The sequence below is a fragment of the Schistocerca americana genome, chromosome 4 (assembly GCF_021461395.2).
Source record: "Schistocerca americana isolate TAMUIC-IGC-003095 chromosome 4, iqSchAmer2.1, whole genome shotgun sequence".
NCBI lineage: Eukaryota > Metazoa > Arthropoda > Insecta > Orthoptera > Acrididae > Schistocerca > Schistocerca americana.
The window spans coordinates 479,972,802-479,999,812 of record NC_060122.1 but is presented as its reverse complement, the minus strand read 5'-3'; the positions used below and the strand labels follow the sequence as shown (position 1 = coordinate 479,999,812).

At 42.4% G+C, this 27,011-nt stretch overlaps 1 protein-coding gene across 1 annotated transcript in view; it reads left to right on the top strand.

The window, feature by feature from the left end:
• Nucleotides 1-5,025: 5,025 nt before the first annotated feature.
• LOC124613563 (major facilitator superfamily domain-containing protein 6) overlaps nt 5,026-27,011 on the top strand; it is a 370,141-nt gene continuing 348,155 nt past the window's right edge. The window contains exon 1 of the mRNA XM_047142277.1: nt 5,026-5,426. Within this exon, the coding sequence (XP_046998233.1) occupies nt 5,026-5,426 (401 nt within the window). The remainder of the gene's footprint in view (nt 5,427-27,011) is intronic.

Here is a 27,011-nt window from a genome sequence, read left to right as displayed (position 1 = left end):
ATTACTGAGTTCGAATCTATGTGTAATAAATTATTTTAAGCAATATGTGGAATGTAATTTCGTTCCAGCACCTTACCACTGCCTCCTCGCTCCTACCATTAAAGAAACTCTTAGTGATGTTTTTCATGGACATGTGTGGTAACAATAGTAATAACAACTGCGAGGTCACTGCTAATGGTCTCTCAAAGATATGGGAGACCGAGGTGCAATGCGATCAAGTTACTGAAGTCATATTCGAAGAGAGTACCAATCCAACCAGAAAGGTTCCTTTCACAGTTCCACGAACTGTTCCTTTCTTCGTCCTTGTTCAGCTGACCTGGTCTTCGATGACCTTAAGCTTGTTGTTTTATCCATCCTTCTTCTTTTACCTTAAATATGTCCTCTAGCGTGTCTTAAGAACAGGAAGATATTAAACGCCCTAAAATTATTAAAATCATCGTTATCTTCTAGTACGTATCTGAAAACTGTCTAAAAGTTAGGGATAAATACCAACTAAGTATAGCCGGCCGGTGTGGCCGAGCGGTTCTAGGCGCTTCAGTCTGGAACCGCGCGACCGCTACGGTCGCAGGTTCGAATCCTGCCTCGGGCATGGATGTGTGTGATGTCCTTAGGTTAGTTCTAGGGGACTGATGACCTCAGATGTTAAGTCCCATAGTGCTCAGAGCCTTTGAACCTTTGAACCAACTAAGTATAAACCATCCTGTCTGCACTCGTTTGAGATTGTCTGCCACTGACGACCAAAAAAATATTTTGTAAGTAATTCGATGATTATTATGTAAAAGATCTCTTAATTCCACTCTGGGCAAATACGGATGACTAAAACTAAGTTTCGTTTGAATTGTTGATGACTATCATATGAAACAATATTGAAACAATGGTAGCGATAGTTGTGGTTACGGATTATAATCTCTAACTTTAATTTGTCATTGAGGGAGGTAAGGACAGAGGTAGTGGTAGTAAGACAGGGAAAGGTCGGATTGCTTTTCGCGGATTAGGCGGAAGACTGACAGGTATGAGTGAAATTGATAGGTTGGAATCTTCAGCAACACAAAGTATTTTGTTGTACACTGTGACAAAGGCCTTCTAAATTATATCGTTTTATAAGACGCATCCGCTGGGGTAAGAACGTAGTCGAATTAGCGAAAATGTTGAATGGTACGGGCGGTTATGTTTGTTTGGCGCTACCAAATTTCGTGCCTTGTATTTTCGCAAATGTGTTTCAGTAGGTGTGAAGGAAGTGGTTCAAAACTGTCAGTGCTAATTTATTTCGCCTTATTAGTGCTGCTAAGCAAATTATTCAAATCATAGATACTGTTATTGACGATTTGGGGCTGGTTTCGCAATTGGGTTTGCGTTTCGTGTTGCTTTCTTTGCATTTACTCTTACATATACAATCGACATTTTCATTAACGCTGTACGCGCAGTACAAATGCCAATACAGATTGTTAATTAAACATCCAGTGTAGACAATTATACCAAACATCAAAAAACTTCTCCCTCTCTCGCCCTCTCCCAACGCTCCCTCTCCCTCTCTCTCTCTCTCTCTCTCTCTCTTCTCTCTCTCTGTTCTGTTCTCTTTTTTGTTATACTTGTGTACTGACAATATTTCACCATTACAGTACTTGTGTGAGAGCTTTACTGATACACAAAGAATAATCATCCTTGTGTCTGTTTGAAGTTCTGCGCAGCTGTCCCTTTGTTTTGAGTGAAATGCTGGTCTCGAAAACCCATGACGTACGTTTATCAGCTCTTGTAGAAACCAGCTGCAAAGAATACAATCCTATTACCTTGTTTAGTATTAAATTCACATATGAAATATATCTCTTTTATTTTGCAACAGAAATATACACTGATAAACGTCCGTTGGAATGGCCAACTCTCTTTGTTTGATGTTAATCCGTTTGTGATGTAAACAAATTATACGTTTTATTCAATGATGAGAAGTAAAGCAAAACGCACACTTACCTGAAAATGTTGCATCGTCTTCGTTTGTTTCTGTAGTGTTATTTTTTCACTTCATTCCTCGTCTCTATTCGCATCTCTCTCGGAGAGGACGCGACATGTGCTTCTTGTATAGGCACATGTTCGCACTTTTACAAACTTTCACGAACACCGTTTATTAAAATACTTCAAACAATTCATTCACTCACTGACTCATCATGTTTCATAGAGTTCAGAGGGTTTATTATCCCGTCGATATCGATGTCATTATAGATCTCCGCACTGAAGAGATCATTGGCCGTCGTGACCTTAATTATATGTGGGGTGTCCTAAAGAGCGGACACCACATGTATATACTATTTGTTTTAAGAATAAGTTGAAAAATCAGCCAGCCGATTGCAATACAAAGGTTTATTAGCCCTTGACCTAGGTTTAGATATTTTTAAAAATATTCTCTTCAAAAGAAGTGGGCCATGTTACATCACCTGACGGGACAATAGATTAGATGAAGCCAAAGGGCTCATGTCGTACATCCCAAGCTATGGCTTTAGGTAGCAGCCAGATAACATATATCGTGTTTCAGAATGTTTGTTCCCCAGTAAATGCCCACAGGTACAGACTGTCGTCAGCATAAAATTGTAACAGGAGTCACAGGATGAAACAACAATTGGCCTTTGTCTCTGGCATGATGTACACGTAACTTATGCAAATATTTCACCCTGTGACTCTAGAAACAATTTTATGTTTACGAGAGCCTCTACCAGTGGGTATTTACTAGCGAGCATTCATTCTGAAGTAATGTAATCTGGCTGCTGTCTAAAGCCATGGCTGGGGATGATTATTGTTTTGTCAGTTTTATGTATGGCAAGAGTTGCTTGGATTCATCTATTGTACCGTCATCTTCGGAAGAAGATGTTTTTAGAAATATCGAAACCTAGGTCAAGCGCTAATAAACCTTTATTTTGCAACTGCTTGGCTGATTTTTGGACCTTTTCGGATTTACACAGATGCTCTTTCGCAGCCATGTTTAAGGTGTTTGTTTTATTTAACAGGCTTTAAGAGTTTTCGTGTAAAAAATCGGAGGTATTACCTTTCAGCACCCCCATCGTGCGAACTGCGGCCGATGGAGTAGAAAACAAGTGGGGACATCGAGGTAGCTTCAGAAGACACGAGGTACGCAAAGCATCTCCTGTTGCGCTAAAGAAGATACTGGAGGGAACTACTCAATCTCTTCATTACAAATTGGTCAACGTAGCTCTCCAATACAGCAATCGGCAAAGAAGAAATTGCGCTGTTGTTAAGTCCGACAAAGTACACTACTGGTCATTAAAATTGCTACACCAAGAAGAAATGCAGACGATAAACGGGTATTCATTGGACAAATATATTATACTAGAACTGACATGTGATTACATTTTCACGAAATTTGGTTGCATAGATCCTGAGAAATCAGTACCCAGAACAACCACCCCTGGTCGTAATAACGGCCTTAATACGCCTCGGCATTGAGTCAAACAGAGCTTGGATGTCGTGTACAGGTACAGCTGCCCATGCAGCTTCAACACGATACCACAGTTCATCAAGAGTAGTGACTGGCGTATTGTGACGAGCCAGTTGCTCGGCCACCAATGACCAGACGTTTTCCATTGGTGAGAGATCTGGAGACTGTGCTGGCCAGGGCAGTAGAACATTTTCTGTATCCAGAAAGGCCCGTATAGGATCTGCAACATGCGGTCGTGAAATGTAGGGTTTCGCAGGGATCGAATGAACGATAGAGCGACGGGTCATAACACATCTGAAATGTAACGTCGACTGTTCAAAGTGCCGTCAATGCTTACAAGAGGTGACCGAGACGTGTAACCAATGTCACCTCATACCATCACGCCGGGTGATACGCCAATATGGCGATGACGAATACACGCTTCCAATGTGCGTTCACCACGATGTCGCCACACACGGATACGACCATCATGATGCTGTAAACAGAACCTGGATTCATCCGAAAAAATGACGTTTTGCCATTCGTGCACCCAGGTTCGTCGTTGAGTACACCATCGCAGGCGCTCCTATCTGTGATGCAACGTCAAGGGTAACCGCAGCCATGGTCTCCGAGGTGATAGTCCATGGTGCCCCAAACGTCGTCGAACTGTTCGTGCAGATGGCTGTCTTGCAAGCGTCCCCATTTGTTCACTCAGGGATCGAGACGTGGCTGCACGAACCGTTACAGCCATGAGGATAAGATGCCTGTAATCTCGACAGCTAGTGATACGTGGCCGTTGGGATCCAGCACGGCGTTCCGTATTACCCTTCTGAACCCACCGATTCCATATTCTGCTAACACTCATTGGATCTCGACCAACGCGAGCACCAATGTCGGGAGACGATAAACCGCAATCGCGATAGGCTACAGTCCGACCTTTATCAAAGTCGGAAACGTGATGGTACGCATTTCTCCTCCTTACACGAGGCATCACAACAGCGTTTCACCAGGCAACGCCGGTCAACTGCTGTTTGTGTACGAGAAACCGGTTGGAAACTTTCCTCATGTCAGCACGTTGTAGGTGTCGCCACCGGCGCCAACCTTGTGTGAATGCTCTGAAAAGCTAATCATTTGCATATCACAGCATCTTCTTCCTGTCGGTTAAATTTCGCGTCTATAGCACGTCATCTTCGTGGTGTAGCAATTTTAATGGGCATTAGTGTAGTTAATTAGTTGGGAAGGGGTGCGAACTGTTACAATGTTACGACAGTTAGCAACGAGTGAACTGACTAATGGTGGTAGTAGAGAGTTCCTCTTCTTTTTTAGTCGAATCTCTACGTATTGCAAACGGTGCTGCACAAAAGGGACTGTGAATACAGGTTCGATTGGATGCTGAACTTTTGTGACGTCCGACTGGCGTCATTTGGGTCCGAAGCGCACAGTGCGCCGACGTGCGTGGGCGGCAGTCGCTAGCGCGGACGGCGTGGAGGGGCGGCGCGTGGGCGGCGCGTCCCGGCGGCGGCGCGTATCGATCGGCGCGGGCCGGCCGGCCGGTGCTTCGGCGGCGGCGGCGCGGCCGGCGTCAGTGGCAGTCGGCAGTCGCGATGGCCGGCAGCGAGCGCTTCGACGGCCCCGGCGTCGGCGTGGGCGGCGGTGTGGCGGCGCCGCCCCCCGGCGTGGCGGGCGCGCCGGTGCGGCCGCTCGTCGACCCGGAGGCGCTGGGGCCCGTCGACCCCGAGAAGTACCCGCAGCCCAAGGACGCGACGCACAAGATCCGCGGCCGCTCCGACATCATCGAGGTGCTGTGCGGCTCGGTCGACCAGGAGCTGCTCACCGTCAAGACCTTCTACTTCTTCTTCTACTCGGCGTTCGGCTCGCTCTTCCCGCTGATGGGCGTCTACTTCAAGCAGATGGGCATGAACCCCACGCAGTGCGGCCTGCTGATCGGCTCGCGGCCCTTCGTCGAGTTCCTGTCGGCGCCGTTCTGGGGCAGCCTGGCCGACAGGTAAGGCGATCGATGCGCCGCGCGCAGCTCACGTGACGCCCGTTCTTCTCAATGGGGCCGACCCGCACCGCACCGCGTGGTCCCGACGTCTGCGTGCTTTGCGCCCTTGCAGAGCACGCGCTCTGCGGCCTTCCTTGTCTATATCTACATCTACATAGACACTCCGCAGGCCTCCGTACCTGGTGAAGGGTTCCTCGTACCACTGCTAGTCATTTACATTCCTATATATATACTAAGATGGTATCTGTCCGAAAGAACAGATACCATCTTAGTATACCGGGTGATCAAAAAGTCAGTATAAATTTGAAAACTTAATAAACCACGGAATAATGTAGATGGAGAGGTAAACAATTGACACACATGCTTGGAACGACATGGGGTTTTATTAGAACAAAAAAACACCCCATATTGCTAGATGCGTGAAAGATCTCTTGCGGCTGTCGTCTGGTGATGATCGTGTGCTCAGCCGCCACTTTCGTCATGCTTGGCCTCCCAGGTCCCCAGACCTCAGTCCGTGCGATTATTGGCTTTGGGGTTACCTGAAGTCCCAAGTGAGTCGTGTTCGACCGACATCTCTAGAACTTCCGACGCCAATGCCTCACCATAACTCCGGACATGCTTTACAGTGCTGTTCACAACATTATTCCTTGACTACAGCTATTGTTGAGGAATGATGGTGGACATATTGAGCATTTCCTGTAAAGAACATCATCTTTGCTTTGTCTTACTTTGTTATGCTAATTATTGCTATTCTGGTCAGATGAAGCGCCATCTGTCGGACATTTTTTGAACTCTTTTTTTTTGTTGTAATAAACCCCATGTCATTCCATGCATGTGTGTCAATTTGTACCCCTCTACCTACATTATTCCGTGATTTACTCAGTTTTCAAATTTATACTTACTTTTTGATCACCCAGTATATATAGTTAAGGCTCATCGGCCACTTGACTATCTTCTTCTTCTGTGCGAATGCACAAACAGTGCCCGAACTCTTACGGGAATCGACAACGCGCCGCGAGTAACGAGTATAATGCGCGGGGGCACTACGAATGTAGTGCGGGATAATACGTTGAGAATGTGGGTTTCGCGCGAGGCGTGCCAGAGATAAATCCCTGCAGTCGCGCTATGCTCTGTGTCCCCGGTGGCTCAGATGGATAGAGCGTCTGCCATGTAAGCAGGAGATCCCGGGTTCGAGTCCCGGTCGCGGCACACATTCTCATCTGTCCCTGTTGACGTATGTCAACGCCTGTAAGCAGCTAAGGGTGTTCATTTCAATGTAATTTACATTCCTGTTCTATTAGCGAACAAAGCAAGGTCAGCAACTGGGAGCAGTTAATTCCATAAATTATCTGGGAGTACGCATTAGGAGTGATTTAAAATGGAATGATCATATAAAGTTGATCGTCGGTAAAGCAGATGCCAGACTGAGATTCATTGCAATAATCCTAAGGCAATGCAATCCGAAAACAAAGGAAGCAGGTTACAGTACACTTGTTCGCCCACTGCTTGAATACTGCTCACTGGTGTGGGATCCGTACCAGATAGGGTTGACAGAAGAGATAGAGAAGATCCAACGGAGAGCAGCGCGCTTCGTTAAAGGATCATTTACTAATCGCGGAAGCGTTACGGAGATGATAGATAACCGAGGAGTCAAGCAGTATAATTCTCCCTCCTACGTATATCTCGCGAAGAGACCATGAGGATAAAATCAGAGACATTAGAGTCCACACAGAGGCATACCGACAATCCTTCTTTCCACGAACAATATGAGACTGGAATAGAAGGGAGAACCGATAGAGGTATTCAAGGTACCCTCCGCCACACACCGTCAGGTAGCTTGCGGAGTATGGATGTAGATGTAGCGGTAGAGGGAAGAAAGACTGTCTATATGCCTCCGTATGACCGCTAATTTCTCGTTTCTTATTTTACAATGAAAGTCATCAACGGTAGGATCGACCTTTTGAAACAATCTTTAAGGTCGTGTAGGTTAAGGTCCAAGTTATCACAACCTGTAGCCGCTCACCCTGCTAGGCCCTCATTTGCGAGTAATCAATCAAAAATATTTCGGAATTTCAGGTAATCTTCTACAGCTTTAAAAGTACCCACATCAATCAGACTGTTGCTGTAAAATAGTGCCTAACGTGGGGTCCTCATATGCAAAAAGTTGGGAGATCGAATCTCGTCAGATATGTTGAATTTTTTATTGTTAATTTCTTACCGAAAGCAGTTTCATTGTTATTTTTATTCAGTTAACTGGTTTCAATGTATTTTTTATTTCTGTCTCTTTGTCACGTCATTTTAATGAGCATATTAATAGTTTGAATTGCTCTCATTCTTCTTCGTGTCATTGTTTTTCCTCTTGGAATCGTAGTGCATGTAAGTTTCATTATTTTTATTTATATATCATAATATTTAACCATTTCAAAATAGCAATTTATCGGTTAAGGGGGGTAGGACGTCAAACGGGCCGACTTCGAGAAGGAGAGGCACCACAGGACTTTTTAATTTGCACTGTCTGTACTTTTACAAATAAATTCATAAAACTCTGTCAGCATGACCAGGAAGGATTCAGGATTCACACTCATAGCAGTGGAAGTTAAAAGACACGAAAAAATAATATTTTTTAAATGTGAAATTTCATGATTTTTTTCACTTACTGTTGTCTGCATTTGTTACTATAGGTACACTTTTCTTCATAAGTAAGAGAGATTTTTCGATGAATTTTGCACAGCTTACAAACCGTACTTACAGGTGTATGAAACTCTAGAATATATTTAATCTATGGAAAAATGAATGGGTTATTACGTTTTAAACTTCGTGTATAGAGAAAAATCAAATTTTATAGTTAATTGTCTCAATTTTTAGCACAGTTTTTAAAGGATTTGGGAAATTCTAGAGTTTCATACGCTTGTAAGTATGGTTTGTATGCTGTGGAAAATTCATAGCAGAAGCTCTCTTACTTATGAAGAAAAGTGTACCTACAGCAACAAATGCAGCCAATACCAAGTGAAAAAATGATCAAATTTCACATGTAAAAAAAATAAATTGTTTTGTTATGTTTTTGAACTTCCTCTGCTATCAGTGTGAATCCTGAATCCTTCCTGGTCATGCTAACAAAGTTTTATGAATTGAAATTAAAATGTCCTGTGGTGCCTCTCCTTCTCCAAGTCGGCCCGTTTCACGTCCTACCCCCCCCCCCCCCCCCCCCCCCCCCCCCTAGAGACAAGAGACGAAAGAATCTATTCATATTGCAGTGGTTTCAAAGATGTACTTTGCATTACAAGATGTACTTTTTTTGTGGATGGCAATGGTCATGTCAGATTTAAAACAAATTCTTATTGCACTTTGCACAATATAATGTAGATGAGGATTTAGAAGAGAGAAAGGATTATAAGTAAAACGAAATTCCATCAAAATGGGGAATAAAAATAATAAATACAATAACGTGAACGAGAATATAATATGATAAAAGGGAAGAAATTAAATCTAAATCAATAAATAACAATAACTAAATCCATATGCACAAAGATTCCAAATGGCAAAAGAATGGTACGAAGAATAAATGACAGCAATTGAAACGGTTAATACGCTGACTGAAATGACGTGACAAACGAATAGAAATAAAAAAAATTACATTTAAACCAGTTAAGTGAAGACAAATAATGATCAAAGTCGTTTCGATAAACATTAAAAAATTAAAAAAAATTGAATCACATAAGATCCGAACCTACAACCCTTTGCACGCAAAGACCGCACGATAATAGTGATGCTATCATTACTACATAGTTAACCTTACTATTTTTAAAGGTGTAGAGCTTTACAGAAAATTTCGTTGAATAATCACAACCTAGGGTCTGCCAGGGTGAATGGCTGCCCATTTGAGTTCCCGAATCATCTCTGTAATTATTGCGTGTTTTCGAAGCTACCGGTAACAAATCTAGCAGTCCGCCTCTGAATTGCTTCGATGTTTTTTTAATCGGAGCTGGAACGGATCCCAAACACTCGAAAAGTACTCAATTGGCCGTAAATAATGAAAAGTGGGAAGTCATTCACATGAATGCTAGAAGGAATCCGTTAAACTTTGGTTGCACGATATATCAATCAAATCTAAAGCCCGTAAATACGCAGGAATTGCAATTACGAAAAATTTAAATTGGAAAGAACACACAGAAAATGTTGAGTATAGGGCGAACCAACGACTGCATTTTATTGGCAGAACACTTACGCAATGTAACAGGTCTACTAAAGAGACTGCCTGCAGTACGCTTGTCCGTCCACTTTTGGAGTACTGCTCCACTATCTGGAATCCTTCCGGTCAGGATTAACGGAGTACATTGAGAAAGTTCAAAGAAGGCCATCACATTTTGTATTATCTTGAAATAGGGGAGAGAGTGTTACGGACATGATACAGGATGTGTGGTGCACATCACTAAAACAAAGGCGTTTCTCGTTGCGGCGGGATCTTCTCACGAAGTTTCAATCACCAACTTTCTGCCTATGACGCCGACTTACATAGGGAGAAACGATCATCGTAATAAAATAATGGAAATCAGAACTCGCACGGAATTATATAGGTGTCCGTTTTTTATGCGCACTGTTTAAGCGTGGAGTAACACAGAATTATTGTGATGGTAGTTTGACGACTCCTCTGTCAGGCACTTAAGTGTGATTTGCAGAGGACCAATGCAGATGTAGATGTAGACGTAGATGCAGATGTAGAAGAATGGTTCGCACTATCGTCCTGTATGTGGTCTCCTTTAGAGGTGAACCACGCTTCCCCAAAATTCTCCCAATAAACCGAAGTCAGGATCCTCAAATGCTCGTTCCATTTCATATCACTTTCCAAGCTTATGCCCATATATTTTAACGACCTGACTACCTCAAGCACGACACTAATAACGCTGTATCCGAACATTGCAGCTTTGTTTCTCCTACTCACCCACATCCATTTACATTTTTCTCATTCAGAGCTAGCTCCCATTCATCATACCAGCTAGATATTATGTCTAAGTCATTTTGTATCTTCCCACAGGCACTCAACTTAAGATCTTACCTTACATCACAGCATCATCAGCAAACAGCCGCACATTGCTGTCAACAGGGCCTCCTGTTGGGTAGACCGTTCGCCTGGTGCAAGTCTTTCGAGTTGACGCCACTTCGGCGACTTGCGTGTCGATGGGGATGAAATGATGATGATAAGGACAACACAACACCCAGTCCCTGAGCGGAGAAAATCTCCGACCCGGCCGGGAATCGAACCCGCGCCGTTAGGTATGACATTCCATCGAGCTGACCACTCATCTACCAGGGGTGGACTGTAGAGAATAATAGCAGTATTATCAGACTTCCCCGGGGCACTCCTGACTATATCATCTTCCTCGTTGCTTGCAAGCTTCTGTTACAGAAGTAACTAGCATGGCACAATACTACAGAGTCAGCTAATTATTCTGCACTCCAAATATACGCTCAGTGCCAACAAAAAAATAAAAATAAACATCTGAACAAAAAAAGCAGTTAAACGTTTTGTGAACTGATTTGTCTAAAAGTAAGACGTAAAAGAGATTAGAGAAACATTTGACTCGCCTTTGAATGATACTCGAGATCATGGCAGCAGCTGAGATGCTTATACGTCAATGACCTAAGAAGATCGCAGAGTGAAATCACACCAAACAAATATCCTATAGTACTCCTCAAAATTCTAAGGTTCTTAGCTGAACACTGAACTTTAAGTTCTCAAACAGCAGCTCATTTGCTATACGTGATTTTGAGCGTCGTTCTAATCTCTTTAATGTAGTACTATTAGACAAACATTTGTTCATGTCTTTCAGTTTATTTATTTTCAAGTTATGTTCAGAAAGCATGAAATATAATTAATATATTTAAATGTCGATCGGTGTCACGCAGATTTGTAGCTTATTCACTGGGACAGAAAAGTGACTACTACAACAATATTCCGAATATCCGGGCTAATGTGGACCCGAGACTGCAAGGATCACCGAAAGCCACGGATAATTCAAAATGCACATGTTTTTACCGGAAACTTATTCATTTCATTTCATTTCATGTTTACTGTTATGTAGATAGTTTTCGGGTTAGGTCTGTCTGTGTGCAACTGAACAAAACCAATTTTATATTGCCATATGCGTTTCGCCTTTAGCTTTTCAGAGGAATCACTAGTGGGCTGAAATATATACAAATTTCTGTGTGTGTATTTTGCTTCACATATGAGACACTGTATATTCAGGGTAGAAACAGTCCTGGCACTTTCTGACGTTGTATAGCGTGATAATTGTCAAACAAAATTTGTAGTGTGTGTGTGTGTGTGTGTGTGTGTGTGTGTGTGTGTGTGTGTGTCTTTGTGTCCAAACAGATATATGTCTCTGTGTACTTGGGACTATAGATGTATATCTGTATTTTATAAATTTATTATTTCATTTCTTGTATCCGAGTTAACAGAGAACTGGTGTTCATAACTGTGTGATCACATGTCAGATTTCAGCATTAACTTTCTGGATGTGGAGATTGCCTGCGTTGGGAGTAAGGCATTTTTTGGGATTGTTTACCCTGATGGTTTTCGTGTCTTGTTCTATCTGCTCAAATCCTGGTTCATAGGTATCGGTATATAACCACTCGCGGAGTATTCGTCATCTACGTTTTCACCATCGGAAACCTGTAACCTAACTGAAAATATTCGCTCAATTTAGAACAGAATACTTCTGGTTTTCTTTTCAATTTTTTATTAATCGCCGTACTATGGACGGATAATTTGCAGCTCGATAATCTGATCTGGGATAATTGGGAGATTGCTATATTTTCATAAGTAATATAGGCTGTATAGTCAAAGAAACTGGAACACCTGCCTCATATCGTGTAGGGCCCCCACAAGCATCCAGAAAACACGACGTGGCATGGATTCAACTAATGTCTGAAGTAGTAATGGAGAGAATCGACACCATGAATCCTGTAGGGCTGTTCATAAATCCGTAAGAGTACGAAGGAGTGGAGATCTCTTGCACGTTGCAAGGCATCCCAGGAGTCCTCAATAATGTTCATGTCTTGGGAGTTTGGCGGCCAGCGGAAATGTATATACTCAGAAGAGTGTTCCTGGAGCCACTCTGTAACAATTGTGAACGTGTGGGGTGTCGCATTGTCCTGTTGTAATTGCCTAAGTCCCTCGGAGTGCACAACGGACATGAATGGATGCAGACAGGATGCGTACGGACATGTCACGTGTCAGAGTCGTATCTAGACGTATCAAGGATCCCATAGCACTCCAGCTGCACACGCTCCACACCATTACGGAGCCTCCACCAGCTTGAACAGTCCCCTGCTGACCTATAGGGTCCATGGATTCATGAGGTTGTCTCCATAACCGTACATCCACCCGATACAATTTGAACGAGACTCGTCCGACCATGCAACATGTTTCCAGTCATCAACAGTCCAATATCGGTGTTGACGGGCCCAAGCGAGGCGTAAAGCTTTGTTTTATGCTGTCATCAAGGGTACACGAGTGGTCATTCGGCTTGTGATGTTACAAAATAGAAGTGATGTTGCTATTCAATGGAAAGTTGGAAATTGAGATTTAACTAACTGTTTTATCAACCACAATTGGCGTAAGAATCGTGGATTGACCATTGTCATAAAATATTGCATTATGAGATGTGAATAGTTTTTACTTGCGGTTTCGCGTGGCTTGAGGCAGTCACAACTAGCGTTCTATTGATTAAGAAATCGCGTTATCGTCTTTCTAATTACTTCATGATCGTAGATACGATCATACCCGGTTGTGAAGTTATTGTTATGACAAAACAATTTCCTAAGGGACCAGAAAGTTCTTAAGGGCGCAAAAACAACTGTAACATCACACAAAAGAGAAATTCAATATTAAAGCTGATGCAAGAAGACGATAAAACAGTTTTCTTTTTATCAATGTAACACGCACATTGGACTGCTGATCTTGGTGTCTGTAATATTAGCAAAATGCATAATTAAAATGAAAATAATACTGAGGAGATATTAGGAATGAGCACTGCTAAATGATTCAGTATTCCCAGAACAAATATTTATTATAACTAAACATATATCGTACCTTAAGCTTAATACTACAATGACGGTAGATTTTTATGTCCATATCATGTCCATTGAGCGCTCTTTTATATAGCCATTGTCCTCTTGAGTCGCTCGTGCTTCGTCACGGTAAGTTACAACAGTTCTTCTTCCTACACTTCACTCAAAACTTAGACGGAACACGTTTTTATTTATTTAGTAAAAATAATTAGATCAGACCGCCACAAATCTGCGTCCGTCTTACTCGAGAAAAACAGTAAAAGTCTTTTTAGCGCTCAAGGCTTCATTTGTTCTCCAGCGAACAAAATAGTGAAGGATCGTATATCTATCCGTACTTTTCTGTTTATATTGCCGCCCAAAGACGACGAATTACATCACTAGTAAATTCCACCGTCGCTATGCGACGCCTCATTATATATTAATCATTCTTTATAAACAAGTATTTGCCTTCTGGCTGAATTTGCTGTTTTAATTAAGCCAAAAATAGCGAATATCACAGGCTCCGAAAGCCTATTTCGATGATGTTTCGTTGAATGGTTTGCATGCTGACGCTTGAAGATGGTCCAGGATTGAAATCTGTAGTAATTTGCGGAAGGGTTGCACTTCAGTCATGTTGAACGATTCTCTTCATTCGTCGTTGGTACCGTTCTTGCAAGATCTTTCTCCGGCAGCAGCGATGTCGGAGACTTGACGTTTTACCAGATTCCTGATATTCACGGTACACTCGCGAAATGGTCGTATGGGAAAATCCGCACTTCATCGCTACCTCGGAGATGCTGTGTCCCATCGCTCGTGCGCCGACTATAACACCAGGTTCAGACTCCCTTAAATCTTGATAACCTGCGACTGTAGCAGCAGTAACCGATCTAACTACTGCGCTAGAAACTTGTTGTCTTATATGGTCGTTGCCGTCCGCAGCGCCGTATTCTGCCTGTTTACATATCTGTAATTGAATACGCATGTCTATACCAGTTTCTCTGGCGCTTCAGCGTACATTGCTTTCTGTGAAGCACACAGAAGATATGGTCGGATGCCAAAGTAGCTTCGTACACGTACGCGGGTATGTAGATGATTACAGCTGCAAATCCTTGTGACAGATAGAATAGCCAGAAGACTGCGTTAGTGTTGTTTGCGTTGAGTGATTTTACCAGGCCTGATTGGGTATGCAAGTGGCGTGAACAGATGTTGACTGGTCACTGCGAAGAACATGAAGGTGCCACACATGTGTGTGAGACAGAGTTATCATCATCTGACAGAGTTTGAAATGAGCCCTATTGTCGTTCTCCATTTGGCTGGCTGGTCAAGTCATGTGAATTGCAAGGAAGACGTATAGAAATGTTTCCACATGTAACTGGTTAGAAATAAGACGTAAGCGGAAAATGTCAAACAACTGAGAAAGGAATAATGTTGACTTTATTATTAACCACCGCTTACACAATTTGTTCACTGTGAGCACCGGAGACGTCGACGAGATGGTGCATCCGTAAAACGACGTGATCAACAGTTCTCGCAGTAGTTCCGGTGCAATCTGAGCAAGGTGTTACTGAATACTGGCCTTCAGATCAGGTAGGGACCGATAGTGTCTCTGGTAAACGCGTTCTTTTATGTATCCCCAGAGCCAAATGTCACATGCATTCATATCGGGTGTTCTGCAGGCCATACATCTGCACAACCTCTGGAGATAACATGTCCGTGAAAGATTGCATTAAGCAGATCTTCCACTTGGCGAGCGACATGAGGTCTTGCCCCACCATGCATGAAAATAGCGTCCTCTACGCCGTTACGCTCTTCCAAAGGAGTATCACAGGCTGTGCGAGGAGATATCGATGGCGTGCAGAAGTGACGGTACACCCAACAGGCCCTCTTGGTGTATTCTCGGGCCGAGAATAAAAGTGATTGTGAATCCACGTCACATACGGCGAGTTCAATGGCACGTTGTGCACAACACGCGGTTTAACAGTACCCTGAATTCGGTAGCTCTGTGTATTCAGCGTATCAAAAGAAAAAAAAATGGCTCTGAGCACTATGGGACTTAACATCTGAGGTCATCAGTCCCCTAGAACTTAGAACTACTCAAACCTAACTAACGTAAGGACATCACACACATCCATGCCCGAGGCAGGATTCGAACCTGCGACCGTAGCGGCCGCGCGGTTCCGGACTGAAGCGCCTAGAACCGCTCGGCCACACCGGCCAGCCATTCAGTGCATCCTGTAGTGCAAAATGTGCGTCGTCACTCCATAGAATATTGGCCAGCTACATGTGATCAACAGAGCAAATTCGGAACTTTGCTGCGGATCGTAAGGCTTCTGAGGTTCCACCGTCTGGATATGGTACGGGTACCAGTATAAAGTAGAGCGCAAAACTTTCCGAGCTGTTGACATGGGATGAAAAATTCTCGTGACACTGCACGAGTACTAGCACAACAGAGAATGGTCAGTTATAGGAACAGCAACCTCGTTAATAACTTCCACGGGGATAGGGCGCCTTCCTCTTCCAGGTGCCACACCAGGCTCTCCCGTTTTTTCTAATTTCGTCATCATCATCCTTATTCCATTTAATGACATTGGGCCTCTCCTCAGACCTTTCAGTCGGCTATACTCTCTCAATGCAGCACTGTAATTGCTGCCGTTCAAATAAAATAGTTTCACTAACAGCGCACAGTCTCTCTTCTCTATAGTCATACCGTTCCTCACGTTATGGCTTGCCAGATGACACATGTTGTTGATAATTCTTGCGGGTTATATGGCTGTGGTCCATGGAATTCTTCTATTCCTAACGTTTCGTCCAACGTAGTATTGGACGAAACGTTAGGAATAGAAGAATTCCATGGACCTCGGCCATATAACCCGGAAGAATTATCAACAACAGTACCATCCGGTCGTTAAAGCCTTCATTGTATGGCTAGATGACACATGTCTCACCGTCATACAAACAGTGTACAGCGCCAGATTTGCACCTGGTGGCCACAGTTGGAACTAATGGTTTATCCAGCGGAAGTCGGTTCCGCATTTACTGATTAGCATAACCAGCAAGTTTCGCTGCAATACGATAATTACAACCCGCATTGGACTTCAGTGAGTAGCTGCACTTTAATTGTGATCACTCGGTACGAGGGTTGAAAAACAAAAGTAACGAAAACGCAGTCCAGACACTAGCAGAAGATTGGGCATCCGCAAACAGGACATGGTAGCGATCAGGTGGCGCTGTTGTCGATATGTAGTGTGCATCCAGTTGGGAGTGTGCATCCAGTTGGGAGTGTTGCTGCTGATTGTCGCCAAAGGGGAGAGTGTCAATTTCTCCGCTCTAAAACATATTTTCAATAGGTGATCAACATTCGTGGATTAAAATTGAGATATGTTATCTAGTACAACGTGAAGCCTGTGGCAAGAATGATTTGCTGTATACGACGGTTGCACAGAGGGCCAAGGCGTTTCGTGTGGTTCTGAATGCTACTGCGGATTTGCACGGTATTAGTTGGCCGTCCATTCCTCAAGATCAGATTGGCATCGCGAGTGGTCTCGTTTCTCGTGTGGACTGTTCGGGAAGTTTTCGTGGAGCAGTGTGGCAGATACTGACGAAATGTCTTAACAAGAGTAAAATAGCCTCCCGTTGGGTTCCACATCGACTCACTGACGTACAGGAAAGCTACCAGTATGAACCGGCTGATCTCCACCTAGTCACATACGGCAATGAAGGACACGCATTTATGCATCTTATTGTCATCGTTGATAAGACGTGGGCACGAGTCTATGAGCCTGAATTAAAGAGTCAATCGAATGAATGGGGTGACCCAAGTTCGCGACTCCCACAAAAGTTTCGACAGTAACCCAGTCGGGTGATGCGTGTGCTCATTATGGCATACGAGTAGAGTGTGTTATTTTTACACACGCAAGCCTGAAGGACAAACCGTCAACAGTGACTAGTATCGTCGATTTATGGAGCGACATCTGAGTTTGGCTGTGAGGCACAAACGTGCACATTTATTGTGAGACTATCGCCGTATCGTATTGCATGGTAACGCACATTCTCATGTCGCAAATAATGTCAAGTTCTTATTGCAATTGTGGCATTGGGAGACATCTTCCGCACTTGCCAGCTGACCTGTTTCCGAAGATGAAGGAATGCCTGCGAGGCCGTTGATTTCCTGACATGGCATCTATTCTCTGCGCAGTCGGGCGCTTCGGCGCTGTCATCATCAATGCAATCTTTGCCAACGAATGGCAACGTCTACCTGAAATTTGACAAAAGGTATGGATTTGGCCGTTGACTGCATTGAAGGAATGTACACTGAAGAGCCAAAGAAACTGGTACACCTGTCTAATACCATGTAGGGCCCCCGCGATTATGCAGAAGTGTTGCAACACGACGTGGCGTGGACTCGACTAGTGACTGAAGTAATGCGGAGGGAACTGACACCATGAATCCTGCAGGGATGTCCATAAATCAGTAAGAGTACGAGGGGGTGACGATCTTTTCTAAACAGCACGTTGCCAGGCATCCCAGATATGCTCAATAATGTTCATGTCTGCTGAGTTTGGTGGCCAGTTAAAGTGTTTAAACTCAAAAAAGTGTTCATGGAGCCACTCTGTAGCAATTCTGGACGTATGGGGTGTCGCATTGTCCTGCTGGAACTGTCCAATTCCGTCGGAATGCACAATGGGCATGAATCGATGCAGGTTATCAGTCAGGATGCTTACGCACGTGTCACCTTTCAGAATCGTATCTAGACGTATCAGGGATCCCGCATCACTCCAACTGCACACGCCCCACACCATTACAGAGCCTTCACCAGTCTGAACAGTACCCTGCCGAAATGCAGGGTCCATGGATTCATGAGGTTGCCTCCACACCCGTACGCGTCCATCCGCTCGATACAATTTGAAACGAGACTCGTCCGACCAGGCAGCATGTCTCCAGTGATCAACAGTCCAGTGTCGGTGCTGACGGGGCCAGGCGAGGCGTAAAGCTTTGTGTCGTGCAGTCATCAAGAGTACTCGACTGGGCTTTCGGCTTCGAAAGCCCATGTGGATGATCGTTCATTGAATGGTCCGCACGCTGACACTTGTTCATGGCCCAGCATTGAAATCTGCGACAATTTGCGGAAAGGTTGCACTTCTGTCACGTTGAACGATTCTCTTTAGTCGTCGTTGGTCCCGTTCTTGCAGTATCTTTTCTGGCCTCGGCGATGTCGGAGATTTGATGTTTTACCAGATTCTTGATATTCACGGTACTCTCGTGAAATGGTCGTACGGAAAATTCCCACTTCATCGCTACCTCGGAGATGTTGCGTCCCATCTCTCGTGCGCCGACTGTAACACCATGTTCAAACTCACTTAAATCTTGATAACCTGCCATTATAGCAACAGCAACCGAACTAAGAACTGCGCCAGACACTTGTTGTCTTATATAGGTGTTGCCGCCCGCAGCACCATATTCTGACTGTTTACATATCCCTGTATTTGAATACGCAAGCCTATACTAGTTTCTTTGGCGCTTCAGTTTTGTACAACTGTACGTGTTAGGTTGCTAAACATTGCGTTGTATCAATGTTACCACTACTTTATTTATAACCCTCGGACATATGCAGGGCATATGGTGACGATACATACTGCTTCATAAAACACGTTTCATCGAGTGCATATGCGTTAAACACGGAGTGTTAGTTAATTATACAAAGAGTATACTTACAAAACTTATTTAACTGTGCAACTGCTATAACTAATTTAATTATGGTATCACAATCGTGTACTTCTGTCTACAAATGTAAACTATCTACACGATGGAACAACTCTAGTGCTTTCTCTACTCCTACAACTTCCAAAGACTATGTTAAAAGCTCTAGAGATTCCAATCATTTTCACTATCGATTTATTCTGACCAACAACATGGATAGGTCGTCATATTGCTCTAAAATTTCGATAAAACTTCGCAGAAGCTAGACTTGAAATTAGTTATTTTGTCGTTATATAATTATCGAAATTAAGTTGTTACAATACCATATGTGAAAACATTTTAAACACACAAGTAGGAATGCGTTCGAATAATAAAAGCAAGTGATATTCTTACAGTATAATTATAAAAAACGTAGGAAATGATGATACACAACTAAAATTAAACTTTGAACCTATAGACAACTGACAATCTACTTATATAAGCCCATACATTTTTCAGTTAAGTATGTACATTATTATATTGGCCTTTGTAATTATAGTTATAATTTATAATTTAACATCTAACCAGTGTCATGAAATTGTGGGATAATAATATATAAAAGTATTTAATCACATTTTATATCGATATAACTTTTAAATAGTTAAAAATAAAGTGAGTGCACACACACACACACACACACACACACACACATATATATATATATATATATATATATATATATATATATATATATATATATATATATAAAATCAGCTGAAACTTACAAATGGGATTATAATCTAATTGTGACGTGCTACCATATGCCATTACAAAGTTTTACTATAAAACTATGAGAGCACAATCAGATTTACATTTGTTCATGTTAGTTAGATGGATCTTAATTCACAGTGTAAAAAAATGATGATGACAAATATTATTTTTCTGTATAATTACAGTCCAGTTATAAAGAGCAGCACATACATGGTTATAAGTAACCTAACTAGGAAGCTGTACTCTGAGAGCTTAAACAGCTACTGTGATTTATGTTTAACTGAGTACGAAACCTAGTGAAAAAATAATATTGGAGACTTGTAGACTAGAACGGACATTATTCATCTCTGAAACAAAATCACAGTTTACAAGAAGTTATGATTTAATTTAGATAAGTAGCCATCGTTATTCAAATATGTTATACTAAAATGTACCAAGGTACCTATTAATGATTAGCAGAACTATACTTGCATTAACGTCAAGATTTCAGAAAAATTAGTATAGCTGTGTACAGAATGATGCAGCCTTTATAAAAGCTGTTTAATATCGCCTACGTGAGACACTTTTATCATTGGTTTTTGTTTTTTTCTTTGTTTGCTTACACCATATATTTTGTTTAACCATGTTGCTTAATTCACATCTCCAAAACCACATGCCACTTTTAAATTACGTATCTTTCCTTATAGCTGGACCATTGAAGATTCATATAATGTAAACAAATTGTCATATAAACAATTTAAACCAGTTACATTGTATTGTTCATGTTCTTTGTTGCTTTGTATCACCCTGTGGAAAGAGGAATATTCCGTAGAAAAGAGACTTTTAGCATTAGAAATAGACCTCTTGAGAAGAGCATGTAAAATTTCCCGACCTACCACGTAATAAATGAAGAGATAAGAGAAAGGGCACAGACTGGTAATGGTATTACGGGTAGAGTAGAAAAAAGACAGCTATGATGGTATGGGCATATCAAAGGAATGGGTGAAGACAGATGGCCCAAAAGAGTAATGGAAACAGTGGAAGAAGAAGAGTACGGGAAGGGTGGCTAAATGATATCCAAAAAACGGTACAGAGAAGGGAAATAGAAGAGCATGAGGAAGCATGACGAGATCGAGGCATTTGGCGACAGAATGCGGGATGCGGCGACAGGTGTAGGGCCCCAGTTAACAACAAGATGGTTCAAATGGCTCTGAGCACTATGGGATTTAACTTCTGAGGTAATCAGTTCCCTAGAACTTAGAACTACTAACCTAAGGACATGACACACGTCCGTGCCCGAGGCAGGATTCGAACCTGCGACCGTAGCGGTCGCGCGTTTCCAGACTGTAGCGCCTAGAACCGCTCAGCCACTCTGGCCGGCTAACAACAAGAAATAAGGGAATCATGAATCCAGAAAAGCGCAACGGATGTGTCGCCATTGATTGTCTTGCATACATAACATCTGATATTAAAAATATCGAGCAATAGACACTTGCTATAGACAATTTCTAGTCGATATTTACATGTGATTATAATCATGTCTGATTACGTTGTATGAGTAGTAATTTGTAGGTACTATCCTATTTCCGTCACCGTCTTCATCTGTTGTAGAGTTCGGTTTCTCATTTCTTACTGGAAAAGGATGACGTGTGTTTAAATGCTAAGTAGTGAATAATTTTTACTTTAGAGCAATGGAAGCTGGCCTTCAATCAAGTTGCGCAACTAAATTTTCGATGTATGATTCGATTTCTGTTGTGACCTTCCGTCCAAAGAATAGTCTGAAGCAACCCAGCACGCTAGTCTATTCTGTGCAAGCCTCTTTGAATCTACATAACTAGTGCAGCCCACATATTTGTTCGGTGCATAAGTTCATAGCGTTCTTCCAGAAATTTCATAAACACAATAGATACACATAACAGAGACATTAATCAGCAGTGATATATTTTTCTTCACTATTTGCAACAGCCTGCCAACGCTGAGATAACTTATCGATTCTGCGACTGTAGAAATTACATGGTTTTGAGGCGAAGAACTCGTCGAACCATGTTCGTAGCGTATTTTCATCCGGGAAAGGAAGTTTCTTGATGATTGTTCGATAGAAAGCGGAAAAAATGAAAATCCGAGGGCAAGATCAGGTTAATAAGGTGAGTGCGGAATGACATCCCAACCCAACTCCTGTACGTTTTTTGTCAGCCTAGAGGAATCGTGAGTAACATCACTTCACGCCGTCTTCCTGGTCGTTGTTCTAGGATGGCTTCTGTAACACGACTCAGTTGTTGACAAGAAATGTCAACAGTGATGCCTACACATCGAGGAAGTAATTCATAGTACACTGCACCGTCACTGTCCTAGCAGATGCATAACATTATCTTTTGTGGATGCGCGCAGATCGTTTTACGGGGAGTTGTTGCTTTGTTTGGGCTCAACCATTCCTTTGTTTTTCCTTATGTTAGCATAAGTACACCATTTCTCGTCACCAGCAACTACACAGGATAGGAATGTTCGGTGTTGAGAACGAGCCAATTGATAACGAGCAAGTAGAGATTTTTGCGATTTTGGCTTGGAGCATGCGGTACCCATACCCCCGATTTTCGAACCTTCCCCATTGCATGCAAATGTCACACGATGGTGGAGTGATCAGAGTTCATCACATTTGCCAGCTCTCGAGGACACTGACGTTAACCATTGTGGATTAATGCACTTAAACGATCTTCATCAAACCCCAAAGTTCTACCTAAACGTGGAGAGTCACAATGTCAAAACGATCCTCCTGGAAAAAGAGAAAACAATTTTATTGCCATGCTCTGTCCAGTGGCACTATCCCCATACGCGACGCAAAAGTTTCTGTTTGCCTCCGCTGGTGTCACCCCTATACTGAACTCAAACGGAAGAATATGTCGGAAATGTTCCGGTTTCTCCACTTGAGATTCCATTTACTTGTATCCACAGCTCCACTCACTATCTCCAATTACGTACCAACCTGATACACATGAACCTGCTTTTTGTACTCTAGCCTTGGTCTCCCCTACAGTTTTTACCACCCCACACTTCCATTACGAAACTGACGGTTCGTTGATGCCTCGAAATCTTTCCTATCAACTGATTCCCTCTTTTAGTCAAACTGTGGCACAAATTTCTTTTTTCCTCGATTCGGTTCATTAACTCATTGTTAGTTATTCGATCTACTCATCTGATCGTCAGCATTCATGTAATGCGTCACATTTCAAACGTTTCTGCACTGTTCTTCTACATTTCATTTCCGTTCATGGCTACATTCCATAAAAAAGCCTTCATAAGCACTTCTAACGTTTAAATTCATATTCGATGTTAACAAATTTCTCTTTCTCATGAGCGCTTTTCTTGTTGTTGCCAGTCTGCATTTTATATCCTCTCTGTTTCTGCCAACGTCAGTTATTCTGGTGCCTATATAGCTAAAATCATCAACTACTCCTGATGTTTCATTTCATAATTTAGTGTCGCAAGCATCATCTGATTTAATTGTGCCACATTCTGTTACCCTCGTTTTGCTTTTGCTGACGATCATGTTATAATCTCTTTACAATGCATTATCCATTCCACGAAACTACCGTCTCTGATGGAATCACAATATCAACGGCCAGCCTGAAAGTTTTTATTTTATTGTTTCAGAACTTTAATATCCTTTTCAAATTTCTTCTTGGATTTTTTTTACTGTTTGTTTCTTCGACTTCTATACGATAACTATGTACAGTTTCTCTTTTTCGTGCAGTGAATCGTCATTTCCAGGTGAGCGATATAAATAATTGTGCTATATGGCTTAAGAGTTTCTTTAGATACGCAGCTCGATTTACTCCTAATACGTAAATTCGTTCTCGTTCTTGGCTAAATATTTCAATCTCTACTAGTGCTATGTAGCTCAAACTTATTTTCCGATAAACGCTTCGTTTTCTGTACAACTATTTTTTTCCTGTCCTTAGTTCGTACCGTGTATTCTGTCTGCACGCGAGTTGTATACTTATTTTTTCCGATGCACGATTCCATTTCTTTCCGATAAATATGAGAGATTTTTACTTTTTTACCACATATCGACCTTTTAAAATGAATTTGCTCCAGACACATAGAACTTACCGGGGTTTTTACTTCCTAATTGCGTATTGCAATGTCCACTACAGCTGTATAAATTACACAGTAGACTTTGAAGTCAGGGCAGCCACAGCCTGGATATATCATTCTTATCTTTTCAGAATATGTAAACTACGTTTAACTTGCAACAGGGAAACTTGATATTAAAACTATCTGTTTTATTTATGATTTTTTGAATTTATTTATGTTTTATTTCCAGAGGCCTTGCCGACACTTAGCTGATAAAATTCAGCACGGGATGATATTAAATTTGTGTATTTGTTTTATTTTATGATAAGAACGTCGCCGCCTGGAACTTTCCGCAGGGTTCCTTTTATTTCGAAATTCAGAATACGTATCGCAAAGTCCACTTCATTTTCTGAAATCATGGACACCGGATCACATATCGTCCGCCAAATTTCATATTCTTTCCCACTTTAGAAAAGCGGTCATAATGTTCTGGCTGATTACAGTGTGCCTATAAATAGACGAGACAACACTACAGCTGGACACTCATGCAGAATGGTATGTGAGATTTATTGTTCTCTCACGATTAAAGCTGTCCTAAAGGATATTTGTCTATTTTTCAGTGTGAAACGTTGTATGTGACTGAGAAATTTACACAGCAGAAATTCTGTAATTAATCAAAACAGGCCATTCGATGGTGCAATCTTCTCCAAAAGTATTATTTCTGCATGGAGAGCACTTTCATAAAAAAAAATCCTGGCTGACGAAGTTTCCAATCGATGTTTCTGGAAGCTGCTTCATTGGTGAATCTATCAGGTGCTAAAATTGATCAAAATGCATTTAAAACTGGCAGTCAGTTGGCGTGAGGCCTGATACGCAAGGGATTCATAGTGCAAGCAGTGTAGCGATCGGCCTCTCCACTTAAGTGTCGAAGTTACTGAAAGCTATAAAACAGTAGCTTTGTTTGAGTGCCTGGTGTTTCATCGTTGATATAGGAGGATGCAGTACTATTCGGGATTCGTTATTTCATCTGTTTACCGTAAACGAATGGCTACTTAAATCTGCGGCGTACATCACTCATTCAGTATACGCGCCCTTGGATGAAACGGTCTTTGGCACATCCAGTTCTACAGTACGTAGACGGCTACAAAACGTTAATTTCCCATTACGTCTTGCTTATTCACTGCAAGAAATGAACTTTGTTGCTAAGGGAAACTAGAGAGAAGCACACTTTCAGGTTGAGCATAAAGAGTTGTTCACTGAGTTTCCTGGTCTTTTGAGTCACATGTGTGAGATGTATATCTACGCTAGATGATTACCAATCGTTCCCGATTACTTATTTCTGTGTCACTCAGCCACTATGGGTGAAATGTCTTCGGAAGTTTACCAATATGCCAATAACCTGGAAGATCTTTGGCTATGGCACTAATGTCAATGACAGAAGAGCTTCTGTGATGTTTGAAAAGTAGGAGACGAGGTACTGGCAGAATTGGAGCTGTGAGGACGGGTCGCGAGTCGCGCTTGGGTAGCTCAGATCGTAGAACACTTGCCCGCGAAAGGCAAAGCTCCCGAGTTCGAGTCTCGGTGCGGCAACAGTTTTAGTCTGCCAGATGGTTTCACTAATGTCAATGTTATTTATGGAGTCTTCCGTTACTTTTTGGTAGAACAATTTCACATTTAAAACTGAATTAACAAGTATACTGTTGCTGTTCGGCAGATGGGAGAACAAAAACAGTGTACTTGTTATTGACCCTTAAATTAGCATCAGCCAGTTTTGATTGTTTCCTATGCCCGCACGCAGAGATGCTAACCGTGTCTTACTTCCAATGGTCTTCCAGAAAGTGATATGTGTACAAAGTTTTGTTGAAGCTGGCCACATTTACGTTTCACTCTCAACTCATTCCCACCCTTTAACCCACCTGTCACTTGCCATCAGGAGTATTAACCATTAAGCCAAGCAAACCCATTTAATACGGAAAGACACTAAATTTTCGTAGTTCTAGACTTTAATTATGGCACCCATTTACTATCCCTACCACACATCCCCATCAAATCCGCATGGTCCCCATGGGGTGAAATTTCTAGCCGATCATGCTAACAACAGCAGGAACTATAGATTCGATACTAATATCAGCCCTTCGCGATTATTTTATCATGTCACGTCCTTCCACCCCGACATTACCATCCCTCCCCTCAACCCCTCCCACCACCCCCAACTACTTATTCCCGATAGTATCTGTATCAAATCTGACTGAAATTACTCCAGATGTTTCAGGCTCAGTCGTAGATGTCACACATTTCCCACACCATCCCCACAAATAGGGGTGTTAGGGATGTCTAAGCCCTTATAGAACTTTATGCTAGATGGTAAGGATTGCAGGTACCAGGTTCGGTTTAAATTGTTTCAAGAGCTAAAAAGCTATGTTTTATATGTCACCCATTCCTACAGCCACCTCCATCTACACTACTGGCCATTAAAATTGCTACACCAAGAAGAAATGCAGATGATAAACGGGTATTCATTGGAGAAATATATTATATTAGAACTGACATGTGATTACATTTTCACGCAATTTGGGTGCATAGATCCTGAGAAATCAGTACCCAGAACAACCACCTCTGGTCGTAATAACGGTTTTGATACGCCTGGGCATTGAGTCAAACAGAGCTTGGATGGCGTGTACAGGTACAGCTGCCCATGCAGCTTCAACACGATACCACAGTTCATCAAGAGTAGTGACTGGCGTATTGTGACGAGCCAGCTGGTCGGCCACCATTGACCAGACGTTTTCAATTGGTGAGAGATCTGGAGAATGTGGTGGCCAGGGCAGCAGTCGAACATTTTCTGTATCCAGAAAGGCCCGTACAGGACCTGCAACATGCGGTCGTGCATTATCCTGCTGAAATGTAGGGTTTCGCAGGGATCGAATGAAGGGTAGAGCCTCGGGTCGTAACACATCTGAAATGTAAAGTCCACTGTTCAAAGTGCCGTCAGTGTGAACAAGAGGTGACGGAGACGTGTAACCAATGGCACCCCATACC